Raw genomic sequence first — 23,546 nt, forward strand, 5'->3', positions numbered from 1 at the left:
TACTTAATGGAAAACTTTGGTCTCTTAAATTGCACAGGCTTGCACTTCACTTCAACTTTAGGAAATGCAAGTTTGGTGTTTATAATAAATTCAATAGAGGTTATCCATTTTACTCATGTGTGACTTCTAACAAAAGGCGCTGGTTCCCGTAGTATTCCTCATTCAAACCAATTCAATGCATGACCTCGGAATTACCTGCATGACTTTGGCGGGCTATTTTGAAACAGTCATGGTTGCACATGTAGGTACTTCTTTTGAAAGTCCTAAACAAGGTATAGCAGTCGTTGATAGGATATGCAGCTTATAGAACAGGGATAACCTCTAATGTCTTCATATTATACCCCGGTAATTCATATTTGGGGAAAGTTTTCCAATTTATTGCTTTGGAGTTCATCACAGGTAACAATGGAATGAAAGGCATGCTTAAAGCGCAATTCAGTCAAATATGATCCCAATGCAGTGAACATCTTACACTACAACTTAAAGGAGTATTTTGTGATCCTAGCATCCTCTATTTATGTCATTTTTCAGTAGATATCCACGAAAAAAACCTATTCCCAAAATTTCAGTTGATTCCGATTTTACACTGCTCCATAGACAATGCGTTGTAATTTCGTTCTGGTGCACCAGAACGAAATTCAAATTTCACGATATCTTTGCTAAACAAATTAATCTGCAAGAAATATTTTGTACATAAACATTATGTAGCCAGAGGTTTCCAGTGATATAAAAATCTCAACTTTTTTGAGAAAAGTGGGGGATGAGGCTGTGGATCACGAAATGCCCTTTTAAACTACACAAATATGCAAAGAAACCAAATCAAATACACCTAGTCAAATGTTGAAAAGATGAGATTTCAGTGAACTCTTGAACTGATTTAGAGATTTGGAATTCCTGACATGAATTGGGAGTTTATTCCACAGTTCGGTGCGAAAATGCTTGACTTGCTTTGTTTACAAAAACAATTTTGTACTCTTTCATCAAATTATATGTCATTGTAGGTATTGTCCATAAAAAATGTCTCTGACAATGACCTTTAAGACCAGCTGATAATAAACTCCATAAAAACTTGTGTTAGAATTCCTTTTTGGTCCATTTTAATTGGCAATAAATTATATGTTGTATGACTTATATCCACTTTCACTTTCAGTAATACCTATTGGTTTCAAACTTTGTAATGTCACATACTGAGTCTATGTATGTACTTGACTTTCTTTTTATGATTTTGAATACTTTCAACAGTAGGCCTTTTCAAGTAATCATCAACTTATAATAAATTTTGCCATCAAATATTAGTTATTACTATTCAAATTGACAAATTAATTATCATACTTTGATCGAAATGTTCTGTTGAAATGAATATTCAACAAAATATAGTCAGTACATGTATGTGAATCAGGCAATCAGCCCTAACAACAACAAAGTCTAAGAATAGAATACAAATTATGACACAAAGTCACACAGAAAATAATGACACTATAACTTATTGGTACCTCTTCTTAGATTTGATATTGGCAGGCTGCAGGCATATCATTTATTGCATTTGATATATGTTGTGAGAGTCTTATATTGCAGAGCCCTATAAAGAGTAGCATTGCCAGGATTTTGGTGTGAGGGGACTAGGGGGGGAGCAAAGCCAAATTTCCATCCCCATTTGTCAATTTTTGTCCTATTTTAATCATTTTAAGGACAATTTGCTCTTTGCCATCCCCATTTTATCCCTGAAAAAGTTCAGGGAACTCTGCCCCCCCCTCCTGGCTACGCCACTGCCCATAAAATTGGATGGAAAAAACGGCAGAGTTTTTACTATACAAACAAACTTTAAACAAATAGGCCAATTGTTGTGCAGAAATGATTCACTTTTCAGGCATAGTATGCTATTAATAATTCCCAGTTTTGGATGTGGGGGCAATGGGCATCCAAACTTTAAAAGTTCCTTTCTAACTAAATAGATATGGCGTGTTTCACTAAGAAGTATCTCTGTCTGACCCGATCGACAGCCACACCCCCCCCCATTTTACTTACCTTTTTCTTCCTAAAGCATCTAGACAAAAAAAAAAAGAGACTTTGACATAACAAAAAATTTGTTGATTCTTTTTTTTTGTTCAAAAATGTTTAAAAATTGTCAATTATAATTTCAATATGAAATCTACGTAACTGCAGTAGAAATTTCATTTGAATGAACACAGCTTTCAACACCTGTACATAACAATCCAACTGTAATCGACTAATCGTATCACATACATGTATGTGATGCAATCGAGCAAAATGAGTCTGATGTCGGGAATATTGATTTTGAGATATAATCATAGTATTCAACTTCTTTGTATGGTATTTTATTGTTCTGAGCAACACTAAAATGACCATATCTCTGGAACTATACGTCTAATTATGATGGGGGTTTCAGCAAAATAAAGCTCTGATAAGGCCTCGCCCGCATCACCTTTTCAATTTGACCAATACTTTCATTATTTTCATGTGAAAGTTAATTATCTGAAAATTGAGAAGGAAATAATCAAAATTGAAACTCTCAAAATGTCTGACATGATCCCCTGCTGATTATAATCAGCCGTTTTTCTTAGTTGTATTAATAAAAATTTAAGGATTACCTTAACAATTACCTTAACATGTTTCTTTCTGGTGATTCTTTACATTTTAATAAAAACAAATTCAAATCTTTACTCAATCCGTTGCAAAATGTCTGCATCTGTAATGATGAACTAAACATTAATACTTGTTTTGCAGTGGTGTGCGCAAAGGGGGGGGGGCAACGGAGGCACATGCCCCCACTTTTGTTTGTCATTCGGGGGAAAATGCTAAAACCGCACCATACATACTTAAATCAGACTCCAAACTGAACAACCTGCCCCCCCCCCACTTTCAATGTGCTGCGCACGCCACTGTTGTTTTGAGATGGTCTTTCATCAACAATTATAGGTAATAGCTACAGAAATGAAAGTTTTGACAATAAATGAAATTTTCCAAAATAATGAATTTACAGAGGCCTATAATGAAATATCATGACCTCATGTTTCACTGAAAAAATGTGACGGGAAACTAATCATTTCATTTCATTAGCCTAGTGGCCCATATAAAACTGAATTTTGATTTTGATCGACATCAGACTCATTTTGCTTGATCGCATCACATTTCAATTTCAAAATATGTACAATGCGAATGCACGACGTGTCCTTGGATACAATGTTGCAATATTAACCAATCACGAATGAGTTGACATGGTAAATGGATTCACTTTCGTGTTATGCACGCACAGATACACAAGCGAGCGTTCATCACAGTGATCTTCACAATCAGTGAATCACATCGTTGGTAGCTATGCAATCAACTCATTTTGCCCAAAATACAATTTACATCACAGTTTATGAGATGAACAATACAATGTCAATGTATAAAATGTTGAAATGTGCCACCCTATATGAAAATATGAAATACATTGTAATTGTATAAATACTCCTGGTACTTTCGTTTCTTTTCTACAATTTCACTTTTCACGACTGAACTATAAAATATTGAAACCTAAAACACTTGTTCCTTGAATTTGAATTGGAAGTTGGATCAAGGTTTTTTATTTTAAGCTTACCAAATTGAACCACAAAAATCTAAAGCATGGTCACGGTGGAGAGGAAATTCTATTATTATAATTACAGTTTTCATCTTACCTAATTTACCCGCGGATTCACTTTAAAAGTGACCGGCCGGGTATAAAGGAAAAGTCCTGTCATATTTATAACCATCATCACATCCGAACAACCTGCAATCAGTCTGCATCATCTTTATAACAATTTTTATTGGCGTGTGAACTTCCTGGTTCATCACTGATACACGTTCTTCATCATCGCAAGGGAAAGTGAAGCACTATAAGAGCCAAGAGGATGCACGGGATAGACTGGTGCTCAGTAGTAAACAATGGGACATAGTGAACTTTTGTGTAGCTTATCGTCTCCATCAATGTTTAATAATAATATTTCAATAAAACATTTTAATATGAACATGAATAAAATTCCTAAAAGCATTCCCAAGTCTTTTTTTAACACCTAAAAAACCTGGGAATACCCAGGCAGTGGAGGCCTTGGAAGCTCTTGGAAATATTTTTGGTATTTTTCTTAGACCGAATAAAACAAACAGAGAACTTTTAGGGCGAATTTCTCGATAGACGTCTTAGTAAGCCTTAGGCTTAAGGTGGCCTTGAGGCTACTAAGCCTAGCCCGCTCACGAAGCCCGAGTCTTAAATGTAGCCGGATTTCTTGAACGCAAATTCAAGCTGGTCTTAGTGGCCTTGCAGGCTTAACGCTTGACAACCTCGTCCCTTTCTACCAGCGACTTAATTGTATAGGCAGTTGGAGGTAGATGTGCATATAAGCTGTTGTCCTTCACGGTTTACCGTACTAATAAGGTTACCAGCGCAAAGACTAGCCTAGACCGGCGTCTTGTGCTTGGGCTTACACCGTACACAACTTGATGCAAGACTAGTATTTTTTCTGTTTTTGTGTCTTTTATGTATTATTTTATTTCAACTTTACTTTATATTATGAGTCCTGCTTGCATGAAAGATACTTCTATACTTTGTACTCGACGCATTATTTTTTTTTTTGCATTTCAAAAAGGGTAAAACTGCAAGCCTACAGGAAAGGAAACTTTGATTCCCCTAAAAGTAGGCCTAAAGCAAAAATTGTTTCACACTTCACACAAATCATACGCATGTTTGTCAAAAGTAAAACAATATTATTATTAAGGATAATTTTGGTGCAAAAACAAAAACATAACCAACCATTTGACAACCATCGTGCGTGCTATCTACTGCTGATATTTTCATGTTCTATTTGCGAATTTAGCAGGAGTGCATAGTTTAATATGATGATGATGATGATGTTGGATGATGATGATGATGATGATGATGATGATGATGATGTTGGATGATGATGATGATGATGATGATGATGATGATGATGATGATGATGATGTATATAGATGTATACAAATGTATACAGAATTGAATTACTGCATATTTTGCAGCCAAATTTGAAAGCAAGGCGTCCGATAATAAATCTCAGGCAAAAAAGAGGAAAGCATGGTAGCAAGTTAATGTGGAACGTCAAGGTTTTTGGACATGTCAAATATGGGGGGGGGCACTTCTTGTAGAAGTTGAACAGGAAGGAGAGGGTTGGTCCTTGACCGTTGTTGACCGTTACAAGTTAGGTTCAAGTAGATCAGTAAGCCTTAAAACATTGCCTTTACTGAATCGGCAGCGCGATTTCAATTTGGTATATTCGTACTTCAGAAAAGGATCCTTCCTCTCCTGAAGACGCTCACGACAGCAAGTTGACGCCGAAGATGGCGTCCCGCTTTAATTGCACCCCTTTGGCACCGTTGTTCCAAAAGAAAGTTCATCATTCAAATTAGTAGGCCTTAGAGCAACAGCAGGTTTAACAGACTCTGAATGAACACTAAAATAAAATGGTGAAATGTTCAACTAACAGCAGGTTTAACTGACTCGAATGAACACGAAAATAAAATGGTGAAATGTTCAACTATAAAATCGAACAATAATTATTACTTAGGCCAACTATAGCAACTGTCTCGATTTCTCAAAAATATGGAAGAAAAACTTTGCATTACAATTTAAGCAATTTGTCAATTCAAATAGTCCGCGGCTTACGACCTAAGACCTGCTCTGAGGCAGGGCCAAGAAAAGCCGCTTTAAGCCTGGCCCGAGGCTTGCGTAGACTACGGCTACAGAAGACTGATTTCGAGAAATGTAAATTTTACCGAAGCCTGGGGCTAATCCTACAAGCCTGGCCCACAGGCTAACGAAGCCTCGAGGCTATGGTAGCCGTGCTTCGGGGAACGTGTTTTCAGTTAAGCCTGGTCTTACGACCTCTTAAGCCTTGCGGCTAGACTAGCCAACTGCTAAGCCACCCGTCGAGAAATTCGCCCTTAGTGTCCAGGTTTTTGAAAAATTTAGTATAGATATTGGGAGAAAGGGCTTCTTTTTTTTCTTTTTTTTTAAAGGGTGGAAAACCCCAATTTGGTTTGTTTTTGTAAAAAAAAAAGAGGCATTTTTTATTTTGTTTCTCTGGTAGGTTAGGCATGTCCCTGATCACCATGCCAAACTTTACTGAAGTGCTTCTAATCTTACGTATTTGTATTTAGGACTTCTCAAACACCTTCATTAAAAAGTTTTAACTGATATTTTAGAAAATAACAAGAAAAATTAACAATCTTCAAAAAAGGAAACGGGAGGGGACGCTAAATATTTTACTCAGCCTTATTGGGTTCTTGCATGGTTATCACATTGCAAACACTTCAAGTTAGGGGTATGTAGGAGCTTTGGGGAAATAACAAAAATATTATTAGGGCCTCCCCATTTTAATGTGTTGACAAAGTCTTTGCAATTGCAATTTTACACAGGAATGAATAGTCAAAATTTCCCGGGTCAAATTTCAAATTTGTAACAAATAAACCAATAATAAGGGCCTCCCGGGAAATTTTGTCTGGAAAATATACATGTTATTTATTTTGCTTGGCCTAAAGTAAAGGAACTTTTTAGTGCTTTATAAAGGGGGTTTCCCTCTCAATCAGTGGCATAGCCAAGGGGGAAGGGGAAAGTTGGGGTGCCCCCTGTGAGAAGTCTGTGGGATGCTGGCCTGCCCTGATATCATATAATAAGATTGGGCCTTTTTTGTACTTAAACCCATTTTTCACCAGTACCATCCCCCTTGAAATTTGCCTTGCTCCCCTTTGCTCTAGGAGTTGAACGAAGGACACCCCGTTTTTTAGTGGAAAACACTCTAAAATGAAAGAAAGTACCTTTTCTTTACGCAATATTCACTCTTTTGAGAGTATACAGACTACTTTTTTTTCAATCCTTTTTGAGTGGAAAAAAGTGGTTGTCCTCCATTTCACTCTCTCACACTTTTTTTCCACTTCTTGTACATTTAGATAGTAGGCACCACTGCTCCCAATCTCATATTTGAAAATACTGAAGATAATTAAACCTCTTCCCTACCTCATGGGCTATACAATGTGCAATAATTATGAGCCCCGGGGGGACTCACCAAAAATCGCTTGCCCCCCCCCCTCTTTCGGCCTGCAAAAAAATCTTTGCCCCCCCCCCCCTATCCTTTGCACATGCCAAATTTTTTATCCCAATTTGCAAACCTTGCAAAGTAATCCCTTTGCATAAAGGAGGTGATCTTGATAATCCCTTTGCATAAAGGAGGTGATCTTGATAACACCAATAATTACAGGCCTATTTCCATCCTGCCTGTAATAAGTAAGATCATTGAAAGGGCTATGCATAACCATGTTTACTCTTTTTAAATCGAAATGGTATTTTGAATGTTCATCAATCAGGCTTTCGTCCTGGTCATTCTACCGAAACTGCTCTTGTTGATATGGTTGACGATTGGCTTGCGGGCATCAACAATGGTAAAATGACCGGTGTTGCCTTTATCGACCTTAGAAAAGCGTTCGACACCGTAAATCATGATATTTTGCTAAGAAAGCTCCACGATATTGGAGCATCTGAAGATACAGTTAAATGGTTTGCTTCATATTTGTCATGTAGAAAGCAAAGAGTTACTTTTAAGGGTATTGTTTCTGATTCACTTGAAATGAAAGTTGGTGTTCCCCAAGGCAGTATATTGGGCCCATTATTATTTCTCATTTTTATCAATGATATGCCAAATGTAGTATCACATGGGAAAATATCCATGTACGCAGATGATACCACGCTGTCTGTAAATGGTACTGATACTGATATTATTTCTAAAAAGCTCACTGAAGATCTTTCTGCAATTAAGGCATGGTTAAATGTTAACAAGTTGTTTCTTAATGCTGAAAAGACAAACGTTATGCTCATTGGTAGTGAGCCTAAGTTACGTAATGATAAATGTTCTGCTTTTTCAGTTACCATTGATGATCGTCAACTTGAAAGAGTTTATAGTACCAAATGTCTTGGTGTAAAGATAGATTCTAAATTACTCTGGCACAATCATGTTAACTCTGTTATACAGAAGCTTTTTTGTAAAATAGGACTCTTAAGACGTCTTAAAACATATCTTGACGTACGCACTCTTAGGGCGAATTTCTCGACGGGTGGCTTAGCAATTGGCTTGTCTAGCCTCAAGGCTTAAGAGGTCGTAAGACCAGGCTTAACTGAAAACGTATTTCCCGAAGCACGGCTACCATAGCCTCGAGGCTTCGTTAGCCCGTGGGCCAGGCTTGTAGGATTAGCCCCAGGCTTCAGTAAAATTTGCATTTCTCGAAATCAGTCTTCTGTAGCCGTAGTCTACGCAAGCCTGTTAGACCAGGCTTACAGCGGCTTTTCTTGGCCCTGCCTCAGAGCAGGTCTTAGGTCCTAAGCCTTGGTCTATTTCAATTTACAAATTATTTAAATTGTAACGCAAAGTTTATCTTACATATTTTTGACGGTCTTTCAATTAACATGAGTAAGCAGTCGCGTAACTAGGGGGAGCTCTTGCCCCCCCCCCCATGAAAAAGGTAAATTAGGCCTACTTCTGAGAGTTATTAATTAACCTCATTATTTGGTCATTTTAACCTTAAAAACTCAATTTTGAAGGTTAAATAAATTGCAATTATCCCACTTTTGTACCATTGGCATATATGCCACCAGCTTTAATACCTTAAATATGGCATTTGTACCATAATTTTTTTTCAATCCCCCCCCCCCCCCCCCCCATGTCAAAAGGAAATCTACGCAGATTCCAAGCAGATCCCATAACTCCTCAGACCCACTCCACCCCGTACAAACCCAAATCATCATCATCATCATCATCATCATCATCATCATCATCATCATCATCATCATCATCATCATCATCATCATGAAGACCTATATGATACCACATGTCCCTATCCAAGCCTTAATAGTTTGATACTCGTACTTTTCATAAGTAGGCCTATTACAATATTATTTTGGAGTGAGTGCCTATATTATACCAGGTTGGACATCCATTTAATACAATAGAAGAAGGACAAAATTGGTAAAGATATAGTAAATATTTGACACGAAACAATAATGCATGCAGTATTAAAACTGAATTTACGGATAAGATGCATATAATATTGCTATATCTTCTACTTAAATAATTATAAATATTGTACCAACAGAGAACTTCATGTGAGATCTGAGAAGACTACTGATATCAGCAGTAGATAGCACGTTGGTTCCTTTCCTTTTTAGGGGAAGCACAGATTCCTTTCCATTAGGCTCACAGTTTTACCCTTTTTGGGATGCAAAGAAAGAATCACGAGTATAAAGCATAGACGTATCATTCATACAAGTTGGACTCATAAAAAGTCAAGTGGAAATAAAATAATACATAAAAGACACAAACAGACACAATATTCTTGCGTCAAGTTGTGTACGGTATAAGCCCAAGCACAAGACCGCGGGTCCAGGCTAGTATTTGCGCCGGGAACATTGCGATAATGAGACGGCAACCTTGTTAGTACGGTAAACCGTGAGGACCACAGCTTATGTACATCTACCTCCAACAGCCTATACAATTAAGTCGCTGGTTGAAAGGGACGAGGTTGTCAAGCGTTAAGCCTACAAGGCCATTAAGACTAGGTTGAATTTGTGTTGAAGAAATCCGGCTAGAGTTAAGACTCGGGCTTCGAGAGCGGGCTAGGCTTAGTAGCCTCAAGGCCACCTTAAGACTACGGCTTAATAAGACTTCTGTCGGGAAACTCGCCCTTAATGTTTTATACAAAGCTCTTATTCAACCGCAGTTCGACTATTGTAGTGTAGTGTGGTTTGGTCGCTTCAATGAAGATATGCGTAAATTAAGTGTGTTACAGAAGCGATGTGCAAGAATCATATTACGTGCCAATTACCTTACGTCTTCTGATATAATGTTTCCTATATTAGGATGGGAATCACTTCCAAATCGTGCAATGTATTTCAAATCTTTGTTAATGTTTAAATGTCTAAACGATATGGCTCCACAGTACCTAATCAACAGGTTTTCTTATATACACGAAAAGCATAATGTTAACACCAGACAAGCTGCGACAAATGTATTGGCTCTTCCGCCTTGCACGAATGGTTATGATACTGAATATTTTAAATCATCTTTTTCATACAGTGGGGTTGAAGTTTGGAACAAGCTGAGTAATGAATTAAGAAGCTCAACAAATATGCAGACTTTCAAGCAAAGATTCAAGTCCTAAAATTTTGTGCATATACTTGTAAATGATGTGTTTTTATTTACTTTGAAAATTATATGTATTTTTGTATTTTAAATTTGTCTAAGAGTTGTATATACTATATAAATTGTATGTTGAAAATTGTTGCTTTTAAATTATTGTATATATGTGTAGCAGGGCCCCATGTTAGACCAGCTATTTGGCTGAATTGGGCTACCCTGGATAAATATGATTAAAATAAATAAATAAAACCTTAAAATTTGCATATTTGCGAGCGTTTCCGTACTGTTTTCCTAAAAATTTTTAGAGCATTTTATTTAAAAGGCGCCCCATGAATGTTTACCAAAAATCGCTTGCCCCCCCCCTCAGCTTGCCAAGAATTACTTGCCCCCCAACCTTCGGCTCACCAAAAGTTTCTTGCCCCTCCCAACTTTACCCTCCCAAAGGGCTCATAATTATTGCACAGACCCTATTAAATTATGAGCCCCATATGGGCACCTTTTATGATAAAATGCTCTGAAAAGGCTAGGAAAACAGTATGAGAATACGCCTAAATTATATAAGTTTTACAGCTCGTTGCGCTCACATTATCTGGACCACTAAGCATGTGCAGGGGGGCAAGACTTTTTGGTAGCCCAAAGGGAAAGCAAATTTTGATATGAGAGGGGGGAGGCAAGCAATTTTCCCCCCTTTTAATTTTTCACTTTCAAAATATCCCCCAAAAGGGTTATTTTAGGGGGGGGGTCAAGTCCACTTTTTGTATAGAAGCAAATTTTTGATGAAAAGGTCCACATTTTTTGGCAATTCCACACCGCCCAAAACAAATTCCTGGATACAGCCCTGTTAAAAAGCCCCTCGCTACTTTACGTGGTCACAGCAAATGTTGCAAATTTGCTGTTCTGTCATACTTTTGGCACTCTGTGCTCTGTATGGATCGTGAGGTATCTTTTGTAACCTTTTGTTTTATTTGGGTGGGTGCCGGGTGGGTGTGTTGCACCAACCTCCCTCTCTGGCTCCAGACATACTTAACTGATTCTATTCCAAACAGAAATTTTGATTCCTTGATTATCATTCATTGCAAAAAACAAAATACACTTAATCATATAATTCAATAGTTGCATTTTATTTCTCATATAATCATGATAATGTATGTGTCATTATTAATGCACATAACATCTCTACCTACAATCATTATTGTACTTGAATACAATACATAACAAAGCACAATTAAAAATAAAAATGATTTTCAAATCAACTTAAACAATAATAATAACTAAAAAATATGTAAATAGACATAATATACATTAGATAAAGGCACTTTACAGAATAGACAAAAGGAACAATAATATTGTATGTATTATGGGTTATCCAAGACAAAGAGTAAAATAAAAGCAAAAGGAACCTGGATCGATACAATGGTTTACAATCTATTATTTTGAGAGAAACTCGCTTCAGAGGTTTATAAATATTTAAGTTCTTATGCCACAACGGCATTACATATACAAGAAATGGCCCTTTATTACAAGTCCTTTGAAGTTATCAAGAAGTTTATTTATTTATTTGAAATGACCCCTTGCAAGAGAATACTGTCATTATTGTATGTTATACCATAGAAGATGAGAAATTACATCCCTGGGGTTGAGTTAACTTAACACTACTAATTCATTAGGGAACAACCACAAAGATTGATAGCTGTAGGCATTGGTGAGATGGGGGACAGGTCCCCGCTCCCCCCAAATTTATACATAGGAATCATAATATAATAATATTAGTTGCCGTGTTTATCGTCTTTTCAGCCTGTATTTTGGGTCAAAATAGGGTAACATTGCAAAATAGTATGCACTTTGTGCAACACTGGCCCATCAAAATTCATTTTCATTTGGGCTAAAATAGTATGAAAGCTATAAGCAGTGGTGAGATAGGGGACAAATCGCCCCCATTCATTTGGGGTTAAAACAGTTTGAACGTATGTGATTATCCCAGTGAAACCAGCACAAAATATGCTCGTCTCCCAGTAATTACATTAGACCAGCGCCCTCCGGGGTTTGGATGTCGTGTCATGACCTTTGACATGACATCTAACTTCGTCTTGTGTTTCACACTTGCAGATGCTTTGTGAATTGAGGTTTTTGATGTTTAGTTCGGTTAGGGTTAAGGATCATGTTAGTTCACTACAACAACTCCTAATATACTTGGCAGTTATATCATTTAAATATCACACATGCTTAGATAATGTTTTTGATTTATGAGCACACATATGCATGGTTGTACATCCCTGTAAGACATTGTATTATTAGTTACTGGATATTATAGAAAGGGTATGGTATGGTAAGGTTTACAAATATTAACCAAATGGTCAAAATATAATCACACAGTGAAAGATGAATAATGTTCCATTCCATAAGCTGAAACAAATTTAAGACAGCTAATATTTGTTTTATATCATTTATACATAAATTGAATACCATTTCAAGAATTATTTACACCACAACACCAAGTTCCAACATGGTTTAATCCCTTTTATCCAAATATACCCGTAACTTAATGTACGAGTCCATGAGGTATATAGCATGTGCGCAAAATCTCTATGAAGCAATTTTTTCCCTGCATATACAAGACATGCATATCGTGTCTCCAGTGGCGGTGCCAGGATTTTTTTCTGGGGCATTGAGGGGGGGAAATGAATTGATGGGGGAGGGGGCAATATCAACAAATTTTGCACAAACATGCTTCAAAAAGTAGAAATTTTCGTAATTTTGAGTTTTTACTGGGGTACAGTACAGCATTGCAAAGTATAAGAGAGATTTTCATCAGCTCAGGAATACTGTCAAGGTCAAGTTTCAGTACTAAAATATCTTCAAATAAAATGACTTTGAATTGATGCTGCTCAAGATACATCATATCATTCTGCTTGATCACATGACATAGATTGTTCAGTGCCAGAAGTGGGTAAGTGCAATAGCTGTCATGCGTGGCTGCCATGTGTAGATGAGTACAATATACTGTGCAAATTGCCAAATGTTCACAGGGCATCTATTGCACTTACCCACTTCTGGCACTGAGCAGTCAATACATAAATTTTATTATAAAGATGAGCTAATTTAATACAATCATGTTGATACACTTCTAACATGGTAACAACAATTAAGTACTTGACTCAATATATACAGATTGGATGGAGGTATGATTATGAAGTGTTGTTTTGGTCCATTGTTGTTATGAATCATGATACCATTTGATACCAACAGAAAGCTTTAGCTTCATATCAATTACCCACAAAGAGGTTAGACAAAAGCATACAGACCTCACTATGTTGCATATAACTACATATAACTACAGTAGGAAGGAGGGGGAGACAAAATAATGCATATCTGGATTATTTTGCCATGCAATTGAAATTCTAGTAGTAATAATACCTCAATATTTATCAACAAAGTCCTGGTATATAGATATGCTTGAGTGAACCCCATGCAACCACTACACAAGCCCTGAACAAAATATGATGCGCATGCATACTGCCAAGCAAAAAACAATGGAAATTGTGATGATGCGTGTGCATAAGGTCAGGCATTAACGTCAGAAGTCAACTCATCTATAGTGCTACATGTTAACTTTTCTACTTACTATCTACATTTGAGAACCCTTTTAGTACACTTCTTATGAACATAAAATTTGTTAACATAGTAAACAACAAGTAAGTCATTTTGGCAGAGTTGTTATAGCTGTGAAATCATTCATGTTAGTGTGATTAACCTGAATTACAACATTTGTTGGGGCCCCTTGAGTTTAGGTCAAATCCTGTTATCAAATCAGTAGTTCTCTTGTATTATTATAGCCAACAGTATTTTATACATAAAAGTATTTTTGTCCGACAAAAACAGGTAAATTAAACGCAAGCACACTGTGCCGTGTTTGTTTGAAATGCAGAGGGAAATGTGCCTCAAAGTAAGATTCACACAAAACTACCTGTACAACCCTGGTGTACAACCAATCGACATTTGGGAGATATTTTCAGCCAAAACACAACAATACTTCTGTACTGCTTTAATACTGTAAAAACTTGATAGTTAGCATATGTGCTTACTATCGAGCGCAAGCATGAAGAGCCCCATCCACAAAAGTGTAAAGGGTTTTGAGCAAATCATCGATACACGGTTATATACGATCAAGTAAATCTGCAAATGTGTGTCTCAACCCCATTAGCTCAGTTGGTAAAGTGCCAGACTTTGGTACAATTACATGTTTTCAAAAGCGCTTGATAGTAAGCACATATACTATCTATCAAGTTTTTATGGTAGTGGAATAATAGTCCAATAATTTGGAGTGACAGTTAATTACTATGCATAATTGTACTTACTTGCAGTTCTGATTGTAACACAATGCAGTGTACATATATCTTTTCAGAAATACTCTTTTCAATCAATTTCTTGTTTCACTGAGATAATATTAGGCCCATATCTTGATTACTTTTTTAGTTTCATGCTAATTTATGCATAAAGATTTACTTAGAAAAACAACATACAATACATTGTATCTCTGCATATCATATAGGTTATAGCATTGGACATAAGTTCATATCACATATAGTATTGGATATCATATTAGTTCAGATATAGCTTTCCGTCACAATTTTGTGTTGTCTTTTTCCTCTAGGCCATACATGTAAAACCTATTAATTCAGAAATATATCTTGCAATTTGCTAACAAAAAGTTTTCATGGCTAATGTCTCAAAAAGTCAAGCAGTGTTAAAATTAAATGGAATTGCTAACACTAATGTCTAATACATGATTTCATAATACATGAATTGCTACACACTACAGCAACTAGAAAATATTACATAACATATTATCGCCAATAAACCCCATATTGAAACAAAATAACACTTCTCCAACTGAAAGCCCTCACAAAATAAACAAGAAAGGAATAATAACCCTAATGCTGCAAGTAGTTTGCAGCTATTGGGGAGGAAAGAAAGAAGGAAACAGGAGAGAAGATGAACAAACAAGTTGCTTGGTACCCGCAGTTTTCAACCCAGAACCGCTCATGTGCCAAGCAGTGCATCATAGACAGGTAGCCACATGCACATAGGGTGATTGCGTCATGGCACCATGTCGGATGCATGCATGCACACTATTGTGCAGTGATTTTGCTTTGTTCAGATTTAGCATGGATAGGGTTACTCATCCAAAGAGGGTCCTATTTGCAGCATAAAATATAGAAATATATCAGTGAAATCAGAATTAAAATAAAATTTACACCTATTGATATTGAATTTTTCAATTATAAGGACAAAAGTGTAATTTCAAAGATTATGGAATTCTGATTTTGATTTGGAGAAACAAACACCTTTGAGATATGACCACTTACAATTCAAGTTGAGGTAATTTGTTTTTGTTTGCCAACAGACAAGTATAATACATGAACTTCTTCTGGAGTCGCCAGTGATTTTTCTAGTAACATTGCAACCCGTTCGCCTGGTCTTCATCAGATCTTGTAAGAAATAAACATATTTGACAAGTGATTATGCCCTAATGAGTAAACCTGTTCAATACCTATTTAGGTAAACATATTTATGACTCGGCTGTGCTAGCTAAACCCTCAACTTGAATTTTTAATTCCTGTCATCAAAGACTATCCATTAACCAGTTCAATGAAACTACATCTCTTTCACAGTCTCAAACTTCTATTCTACTACTTATACAATGATAATTGAGAGATAATATCAAGTAGTATAATACCGTAAAAACTCGATAGTTAGCATATGTGCTTACTAACGAGCGCTTTTAAAACATGCAAATATGAAGAATGCCATCCACAAAAGTGTAAAGAATTTTGAGCAAATCATTGATTGACATAGTTATATACAAACAAGAAAATCTGCAAATGTGTGTCTTATTTTATGTTTTCAAAAACGCTCGATAGTAAGCACACATGCTAACTATCAAGTTTTTACGGTACTGATGTATAAAGTTAATAGTACAGCAATGAAACTGGCCAAGCAATTATTCAATGCTATAATATCACTTAGTACATACCATGACATTGTCATACCACTAAGATAACATCGTACATTCATAATACCAGAGACTGCATATTTTGAAACAGACAGTATGTGTCATACTCATAAACATGGCATCAAAATATTTATATATGGACATTGTGCATCCTGTGCACCATAAAATGCCATAGCATATCAAGTGCAACAATTTCCCCATGTCATATCTCATTTCACCAAACTTATTTTAATATTTCTATTCACAGAGTTAATAAGGAGCATATCGATATACCAGTCCCTAGCCTTTGTTGATAAACATTGAGGTCAACTCATCTATACCGCCATGTGCAACAGCGCAGTCAGTACATGTAATGGGAAAAAATTGGGGGTATTCAGGTGTTTGCAGATGGTAAGCAAAAACGAACAAAAACAATTCTGTGCGATAATCACACTATGTGTAGCATTGTGTAGCTCCTTATACACAATCAATGTGTTACACCACAAAGCTTGTCTAGTACTGCAAACAGCCACCTATTAATTTTGGGTGCATTTTGAATCAAACACGATTACCCCAATTTTTGCCCCTTGCATATACCAAGATGGCGGTCAAGTACAGGTTCTCTGGTTTTCATTCTGTGTTTCGATCAGACTACCACATTGTAGAAACAAACATTGCATAGTTTCTGCTCATTACCATTACAATATGTTCAAACAAATATTACATTTTACATAAGTACTATGCATATTTTCCAATGTGGGTCTGCACTGTGGCTGCATTATTTATCATCTATGCACCCAATATATCCACCAGTTTCACTTGAGTGAGAAGGATTTTGAGGTATCAACTCACATGTCTACAAAGTGAAAATTAACACCCCTCTCACTCTAGTGGAACTAGTAGGCATATCGGGTGAATAGATTAAAACCGACTTCTACATTTTGGCACTTTTTTTCTTGTTCACAATTGTATCAATTTTGCCTGATAAAACAGTAATACCATAAACTGACTTAATTTGAAATGATGGAAGGATGCATATGCTTCTATTTGCATATTATTTCCAAAGCTTCCTTTGATAAAATTTTGTACCATCCAAAAATATTATATTATTACTGAAAGGTCATGATACTGCTACGGTTATTTATGCATAATCTAAAAACATACATGGTTGATAAGAGTTACCAATTTTTGGTCAATACATTATTACACAATACAGAAGCTGCTTGAAATCTGATTTGGTGATCATTTTAGAGTCCATGTTGACCAATTTGGGACATCAAGCTGCAATCGATGTAATGAAACATACTATCAAATTATTGTTACCATAATCAATGTAAATTACTATTGTGCGTTACATTTCTTTACATACAAATTTAAGCTTATGCCATTAACACAAAATACATTACTTTAAAATATTAACTTATGCCTATATCATACAAACAGTCACATCCAGCATAGATGTTTATACTATGTTGTTTGTGACTGCTTTTAACCACAGATCCTGGATCTTTCCAAGATCTGTGTTCTGATGCTCAATTGTAAAACTGTCGATATATCAATCAGAGCTGAAGGCAACTTTCTAGCAACAGCTAAAACAAGGTAAATGTGGCACAACATTCAATGGGGGAATAACTTTTGTATTATTCCCCTATAGGATGTTGTGTCACATTTACCCTGTTTTTACTGCTATCCTTTGAAAATTTTACACAGTTATGCCCTCTAGGATCCATCTTTAGATTCCCTGCTGGTCAGATGGAACAGATTTCCCCCGCTTTTATATTTCTAGTGACAGACTGAATGCTGTCAGGATTGTGCAATCGCACTGATGTATGACCGACTAAAGTTAATTTTCTATTACTTCCATTGTCTGTGCTGTGCACCTAAACACTAAACACAGAGGTGATGAACATTCACGCTGATTAGCTGATCAACGGTCTTGACAACAAGATGGTTTACCCATTGGTTCGTCTGCGCGTAGAAGTGGAGGAAACCTTGCCACTTTTATGCAATCGCTGATCACCTGGCTCACGGAAGTAATAAAAAATTAACTTTACTAGTATGATATAGGCATTAGACTCAAACTAAATATAATCACCTTTATTTGATTTGGTTTTCTTATAAAAATCTCAGCTGGAAAAGATTGGAAAATTAACTCAAAAATATCTCAAAACTGCTCACAGAGTTTAAATCTACAACATAATCATAACAATTAAGGATCATACACATTTCAGTAAAATTCAGTAAAATGAAAATGCTCATTTTATACACATAATAATTATGGCACACATAAAATTCAATTTGTTCACTCTCATTATCAACCAGCAATTATTAACATGATACTAAATATTTTGAAGATCATATATATTCAAACATTAAAGAGTTGTTGCTAAACTAAACTATGATCAGCTCATAATAGGCGAGAATTATTTGTTTTTTGTTACTGCCTGAGTGAACAAAGTCCCAACTTACACTTGTGTAAATTCACAAAAGCATGCATCAATCACGCAATATGCTAAGCGCAATTCGCGTAGATGCTTCACCAGCTGTGTGTACACCACTCTATATCAATCCACGATGTTATGAGTCCCGCCGATTATTAGCTGATCAGAGTATAGCTATCTATTTTCTCCATGTTTAACATGGAGGAAATTTATGGAGAAAAAGGTATGCAGTCAAGTCAACGAGGTAGAACCAAAGAGTACAAACTCTGTTATGTTTGCATGTCGCTCATGGAGAGCAAATAGTATACCTCCAAATAATTTGACTATGCACCGGCTACACTTTGATTCAAAGTGAGATATGCTGTTTGCGTTCAGCATATTTTGCGATATTCAAAATTGATTGTTAAGCGCCGAGTGTGCAAACCTTTTGGATAGGTGCAAATTATTGTTCAATATTAGGCTCTTGTCAAAAAAGCTGGAGGTACTCTTTGCCCCCCATGAGTGACAAACCAAAATGGCGGTTGTACCATAGCATTACACACACAGTAATTTTGAGTTGGTACTCTTTGTTGGTATCTCTCTGAATGAAGTAAAGATTTCTTGGTTCCCTGTGACCTTTTGGTCTCTCAGTACCTCCTACTGACTAAAAAGCAGGAGTAGTGGTCAATACAAGTCAGCATATTATTGATGAATGCAGTTTCAGTCACTGAAATCTGAATTCACTGCATGATTACACATAACCCACCATGAATGCCAGTGCATCTTCATGCATGGAGCAAGTGTGAACAATAAGGCAGGGCATCAATTACTTCTTTACAACTTGCACCAGTTTTTTAATCTGCCGTGCAAACTCATTATGATCAGCATGAACCTGTCGTTGTGGTCAGTCTGAGCACCAAAGTGGAGTTGTACAGCACTGGGTACCGGAGTCAGAGTAAGGATATGACTGTACATGTACATCAATCTCTGACATATTTTAAAAGTATATTTCCATAATACCCATAAAGTATATTTTAAAAGTATATTTCCATTATACCCATAAAGTGTATATTCCATAATACCCATAAAAAAGAAAAGACTTTTAAAAAAACATTACCAAAAAAAAGAGAGAGAGAAATCTGGTAATGTAAGACAATCCTGAGAATAATAGCTGCCTCTTGAATATTAGTATATACACATATAGTATTAATTCAGCGCTAATTGTGCCAAATCTTATGGTTGATGGTACTTGATATTTGCAATACTGCAACCATATCATCAGTATAACTGGGATGTCCGACTTGCTGTAAAATTTACAAATAACCAGCAGTAGTAAAAAAAGTCAGCTATAATTGCACTTCTGTTTGATCTTCTTACAACACCAGATTTGCCCTCTCAGCTACTCTAGTCATCCATTGTACAATGGTGTGTTCTCTTCATCCATGTGAGGTCGAAGGTCATCTGGCAGTTGACTCTTGAGCTTGTAGTACTCATCTAGTCTCTGAATTGCATACTCCTGTTTGAAGAAAATAGAGTGAAAGTAATAACTTAGTGTACTGAAGAGATGAAACTTGGATGGACATAAAGACCTTGTGAGGTATCAATCCAGCACACCCCTCACTTCCATTGATTTTCTATGTCCCTGTGTATTACATGCATATATATGCAAATTTTTAATTAGTTGTAGATATATGTTGTCTCTTAAGTTTCTCAATTACCAATTATTATACTTATTATTTCCAAATTAGACAGTCCCATTGCATGTTTTTTTCATAATGCTGGTATCAAATACCCTTCATTTTTAGTACACATTTGATTTCCATCAATATAGCTCTTCTCTCTCTCTCTCTCTCTCTCCCTATGTGCCATATCCAGTGACGTTAGCAATCATGGAGTAATAATCCATCCTGTTTTTTACCAATCTCATCAGCTTGATGTTAGGCCAAAAAAAATTGTTGTGTTGCCCTGTGCGACCGACCCTAAATCCTGAAAAATCAGGGTCACAGTTTTTTTTTTTGAATGACAATTTTTACAGATATTTTCTAAAAAATTGATATTTAATTAAAATTGATTTATCAAATTGTTTATCTATCAAGTATCCAGTAGTCAACATTTACAAAATGTCCATAATGAAAGTAACATTATTTAATATTTATGGGGATTTAAAAAATAAAGAAAATCCAACCGACAGACCCAACTTTCCCACTTTAGGGCAACAGAACAATATTTTTTGGCCTTATCCACACCTGTCCAGGCTGTGATACTTTGAAGATGTTGTCCTCTAGCGCCCTCTGTCTCTCCTTCCATTAATCTTCCCCATAAGAAATAAACACACCCGATCTTCTTTCTTCGTAGGATAGCTTAGGAAATCAAGTTGCAGTTTCCGGATCTTCTTCAGGAGCATCCGTTGACTGGCAGCACTCATGTAAAATTGTCTCATCTGTGATGTAACTTTTCCAAGGGGTCCTTAACATTGGCCTGAGGAACCACATTTCATCAATTTATATTATGATGATCAAGATGTAGCTCTCACAAAATGTATCAATTTAGCAGTGTCAAAACCCCCCAATGATTTGTTGATATCTGAAATTGAATCTGTTTTGATCAACAGCCTATTTTGCTTTAATACATTAGTTGTTTTTAATAAATATTGTATAAAAATATCAAAATGAAAAAAAAAATGATAACAAAGGGTGAAGCATCTACATACCTTATAGCCCCATACTGTGTGTGAGACCTTCATCTGAACAATTGACCACATGGCAAATATGAAATGTGAAACAGGAGCAAACCTGAAGAAACAAAATGACAAGAATATGATTGTGTTGTTAAAATATAAAACAGAACATGTAAGAGACAACAATGTTAAAGGAGCAGACTACCAGAAGGTGTCAATGAAACTTGAGAGCATATTTGTGAGATAGTCACCATGTAGCCCTCCTGGAGTGTTGTCACTTTACTTGTTTCATGACGAAGTTCTTCATTATAGAAAATATTATATAAAATTTATTCAGCAAATTTCTTTTGCGAGTCCATCTGCTCTTTCTGCTTATTGTGTAAAAGAAAGGTCACACAATGCTATGCAGCATGACTAGTGAATGAGGTGCCAATGTGATGACATGATTCAATTAGCTAATCAGAACCCAACTACTGTGTTTACGCTGTAAACAGCACCAAATCGGCAGATTGCTTAAGAACCTTGCTGAAAACTATAGTCTATTCTATATGCAAGGCAGTATCAAAGATGCATAATAATATTCATGCACAAGTTACAGCACCATTGACCATCTTGCCAAGTGCTTATTGCTTATTGGGAAATGCTGATTTACAGCGGACTTGAATTTGGTCAGTGTGTCCCTGTTAACCACAGATTTGGGAAGGCTGTTCCACAATCTCAATGCCTTGTGAATGTAGGAATGCTGAGCAATCCGAGATCAATTCACCTTTTTGGTAAATCCCACATACCTTTGCAGGTAGACTTCTGATGTTGTCATGTCCATGCACACATCGTTACTGCGCTAACGATGTTCGCTAAACGATGGGCACATCGGTGTGACATCAAATGTAGACATCTCAGGGATTTACCAAAAAGTGAATTTTTACCACTGGCAATTAAGAAGTTCAAACATATAATATGACAAGTCCACAATTATCCACTCCCATATAAAGATTACACTACCATCTTCCTTTCCCAGCAAGGTTTTGTTAAACACCAATTCCTTACCTCACCACTTCCTTCAATATAGTTTCCTCTTCTTCTAATATACTCCCATTCACTATACCATTATTGCCGTGGAAATTGGTCAGGTAGGTGCGAATGAAATGGAGTTGTTGTTCACGAGTTGGGAAGTTTTCTGGCTTGAATGTGAAGAATGGTGGTTCACTGTGAGTGTAATCCAAGGTCCATTCAACAAAGTGATTAGCTAAATCAAAGCCCCTGTAGTTAAAGAAAGTAGGTATAACAAAATATAATGGAAGTGTGGCAATTGGATTTTTGAGATAATTAGTCAAGCTGACATTACGTACAGGTGAAAAATACCAAAAATACAATGTGTGCTAGTCTGGCTGTTTCTTCCTTCTGCCGACCTGGTGCAAATGAAACTATATTGATGGATGATCCAGTGGTTGAGTTTAAGGCATACGCACACCTCAAATGATCGATAACATGCCTATTTTATTTTCAATTATATAGTTATAAGGGATTTATTTTGGATTCAGAGTCTAATTCAACCAAGACACACATGATGGAATCATCCTGGTTGATTTTTAAAAAGAAACAAAATACCAAAATATTACAATTTGTATTTACTTTGCCTATGCTGAAATGGTAAAAACCCATTAGTATTGTATGCATTTAGACCATTTCAGCATATACTAGAGTAAATACAAATTATAATTTGAGGAGTGCGATTTATCGCACACCTGGATTTTTTAAAACAATCCCTGATGACCTCTGATTATTCCTAGTTCATCAGGTAATTGTATATTACTACAGGGTGCTTCATTTGACATTTTAGCCCAAACACAGCTAATTGAGAATGGATTCTCTATTGTACAACACCAAAGTCAGTTGTACTGACAATTTTATTGACTTTTCATTATAGTACCGGTATTACTAACCTGTAGTTATAACCTGCATATTCATAGTCAATTAATACCAGTCCTTTTTGATTGGACTTTTCATTTGTTAGTAGAATATTTCCTGCAGAGGAGAAATATAGAGGAAAAAAAGAGAAAAATTAAATGAAAGTAAAATAATCCACATTTTCAGGTATATACTGGGCCAAAAAAATGGTTGTGTTGCCCTCCCAAGCCTAAAATCTGATGGGTTAGCCAACCCGATTTTACTTTTTTAAACAAACTCAACCAGCTAATTTTACAATGTACTATCCAATTAAAGAGTGCTGGCTTGGGCACAACCTTTTTTAGCAAAGATAA

At 36.2% G+C, this 23,546-nt stretch overlaps 2 protein-coding genes across 6 annotated transcripts in view; both read right to left on the reverse strand.

Moving 5' to 3' along the window:
* Positions 1–3,814, reverse strand: part of LOC140155124 (uncharacterized) — a 101,785-nt gene extending 97,971 nt beyond the window's left edge. For all 3 annotated transcript variants that reach the window (XM_072177834.1, XM_072177832.1, XM_072177833.1), the window contains exon 1: positions 3,681–3,814. The gene's annotated coding sequence lies outside the window, so the exon portion shown is untranslated. The remainder of the gene's footprint in view (positions 1–3,680) is intronic.
* The window catches only part of LOC140155125 (choline/ethanolamine kinase-like), a 74,376-nt gene that overhangs the window by 35,549 nt on the left and 15,281 nt on the right, over positions 1–23,546 (reverse strand). Inside the window, exons 6-9 of one of the 3 annotated variants that reach the window (XR_011859343.1) lie at positions 23,229–23,310; positions 22,333–22,545; positions 21,319–21,400; positions 13,337–20,124 (exon numbers count right to left, since the gene is read on the reverse strand). Coding sequence is in view for 2 of the 3 variants with exons in the window: in XM_072177835.1 (XP_072033936.1) it covers positions 20,017–20,124; positions 21,319–21,400; positions 22,333–22,545; positions 23,229–23,310 (485 nt within the window). In the remaining variant the exon portion in view is untranslated. Of the gene's footprint in view, positions 1–11,302; positions 20,125–20,160; positions 21,087–21,318; positions 21,401–22,332; positions 22,546–23,228; positions 23,311–23,546 lie in introns of those variants that run through there. The other 2 variants (XM_072177835.1, XM_072177836.1) reach the window with 2 other exon arrangements.

This window comes from Amphiura filiformis, chromosome 6 (genome assembly GCF_039555335.1).
Source record: "Amphiura filiformis chromosome 6, Afil_fr2py, whole genome shotgun sequence".
NCBI classification, from domain to species: Eukaryota; Metazoa; Echinodermata; class Ophiuroidea; order Amphilepidida; family Amphiuridae; genus Amphiura; species Amphiura filiformis.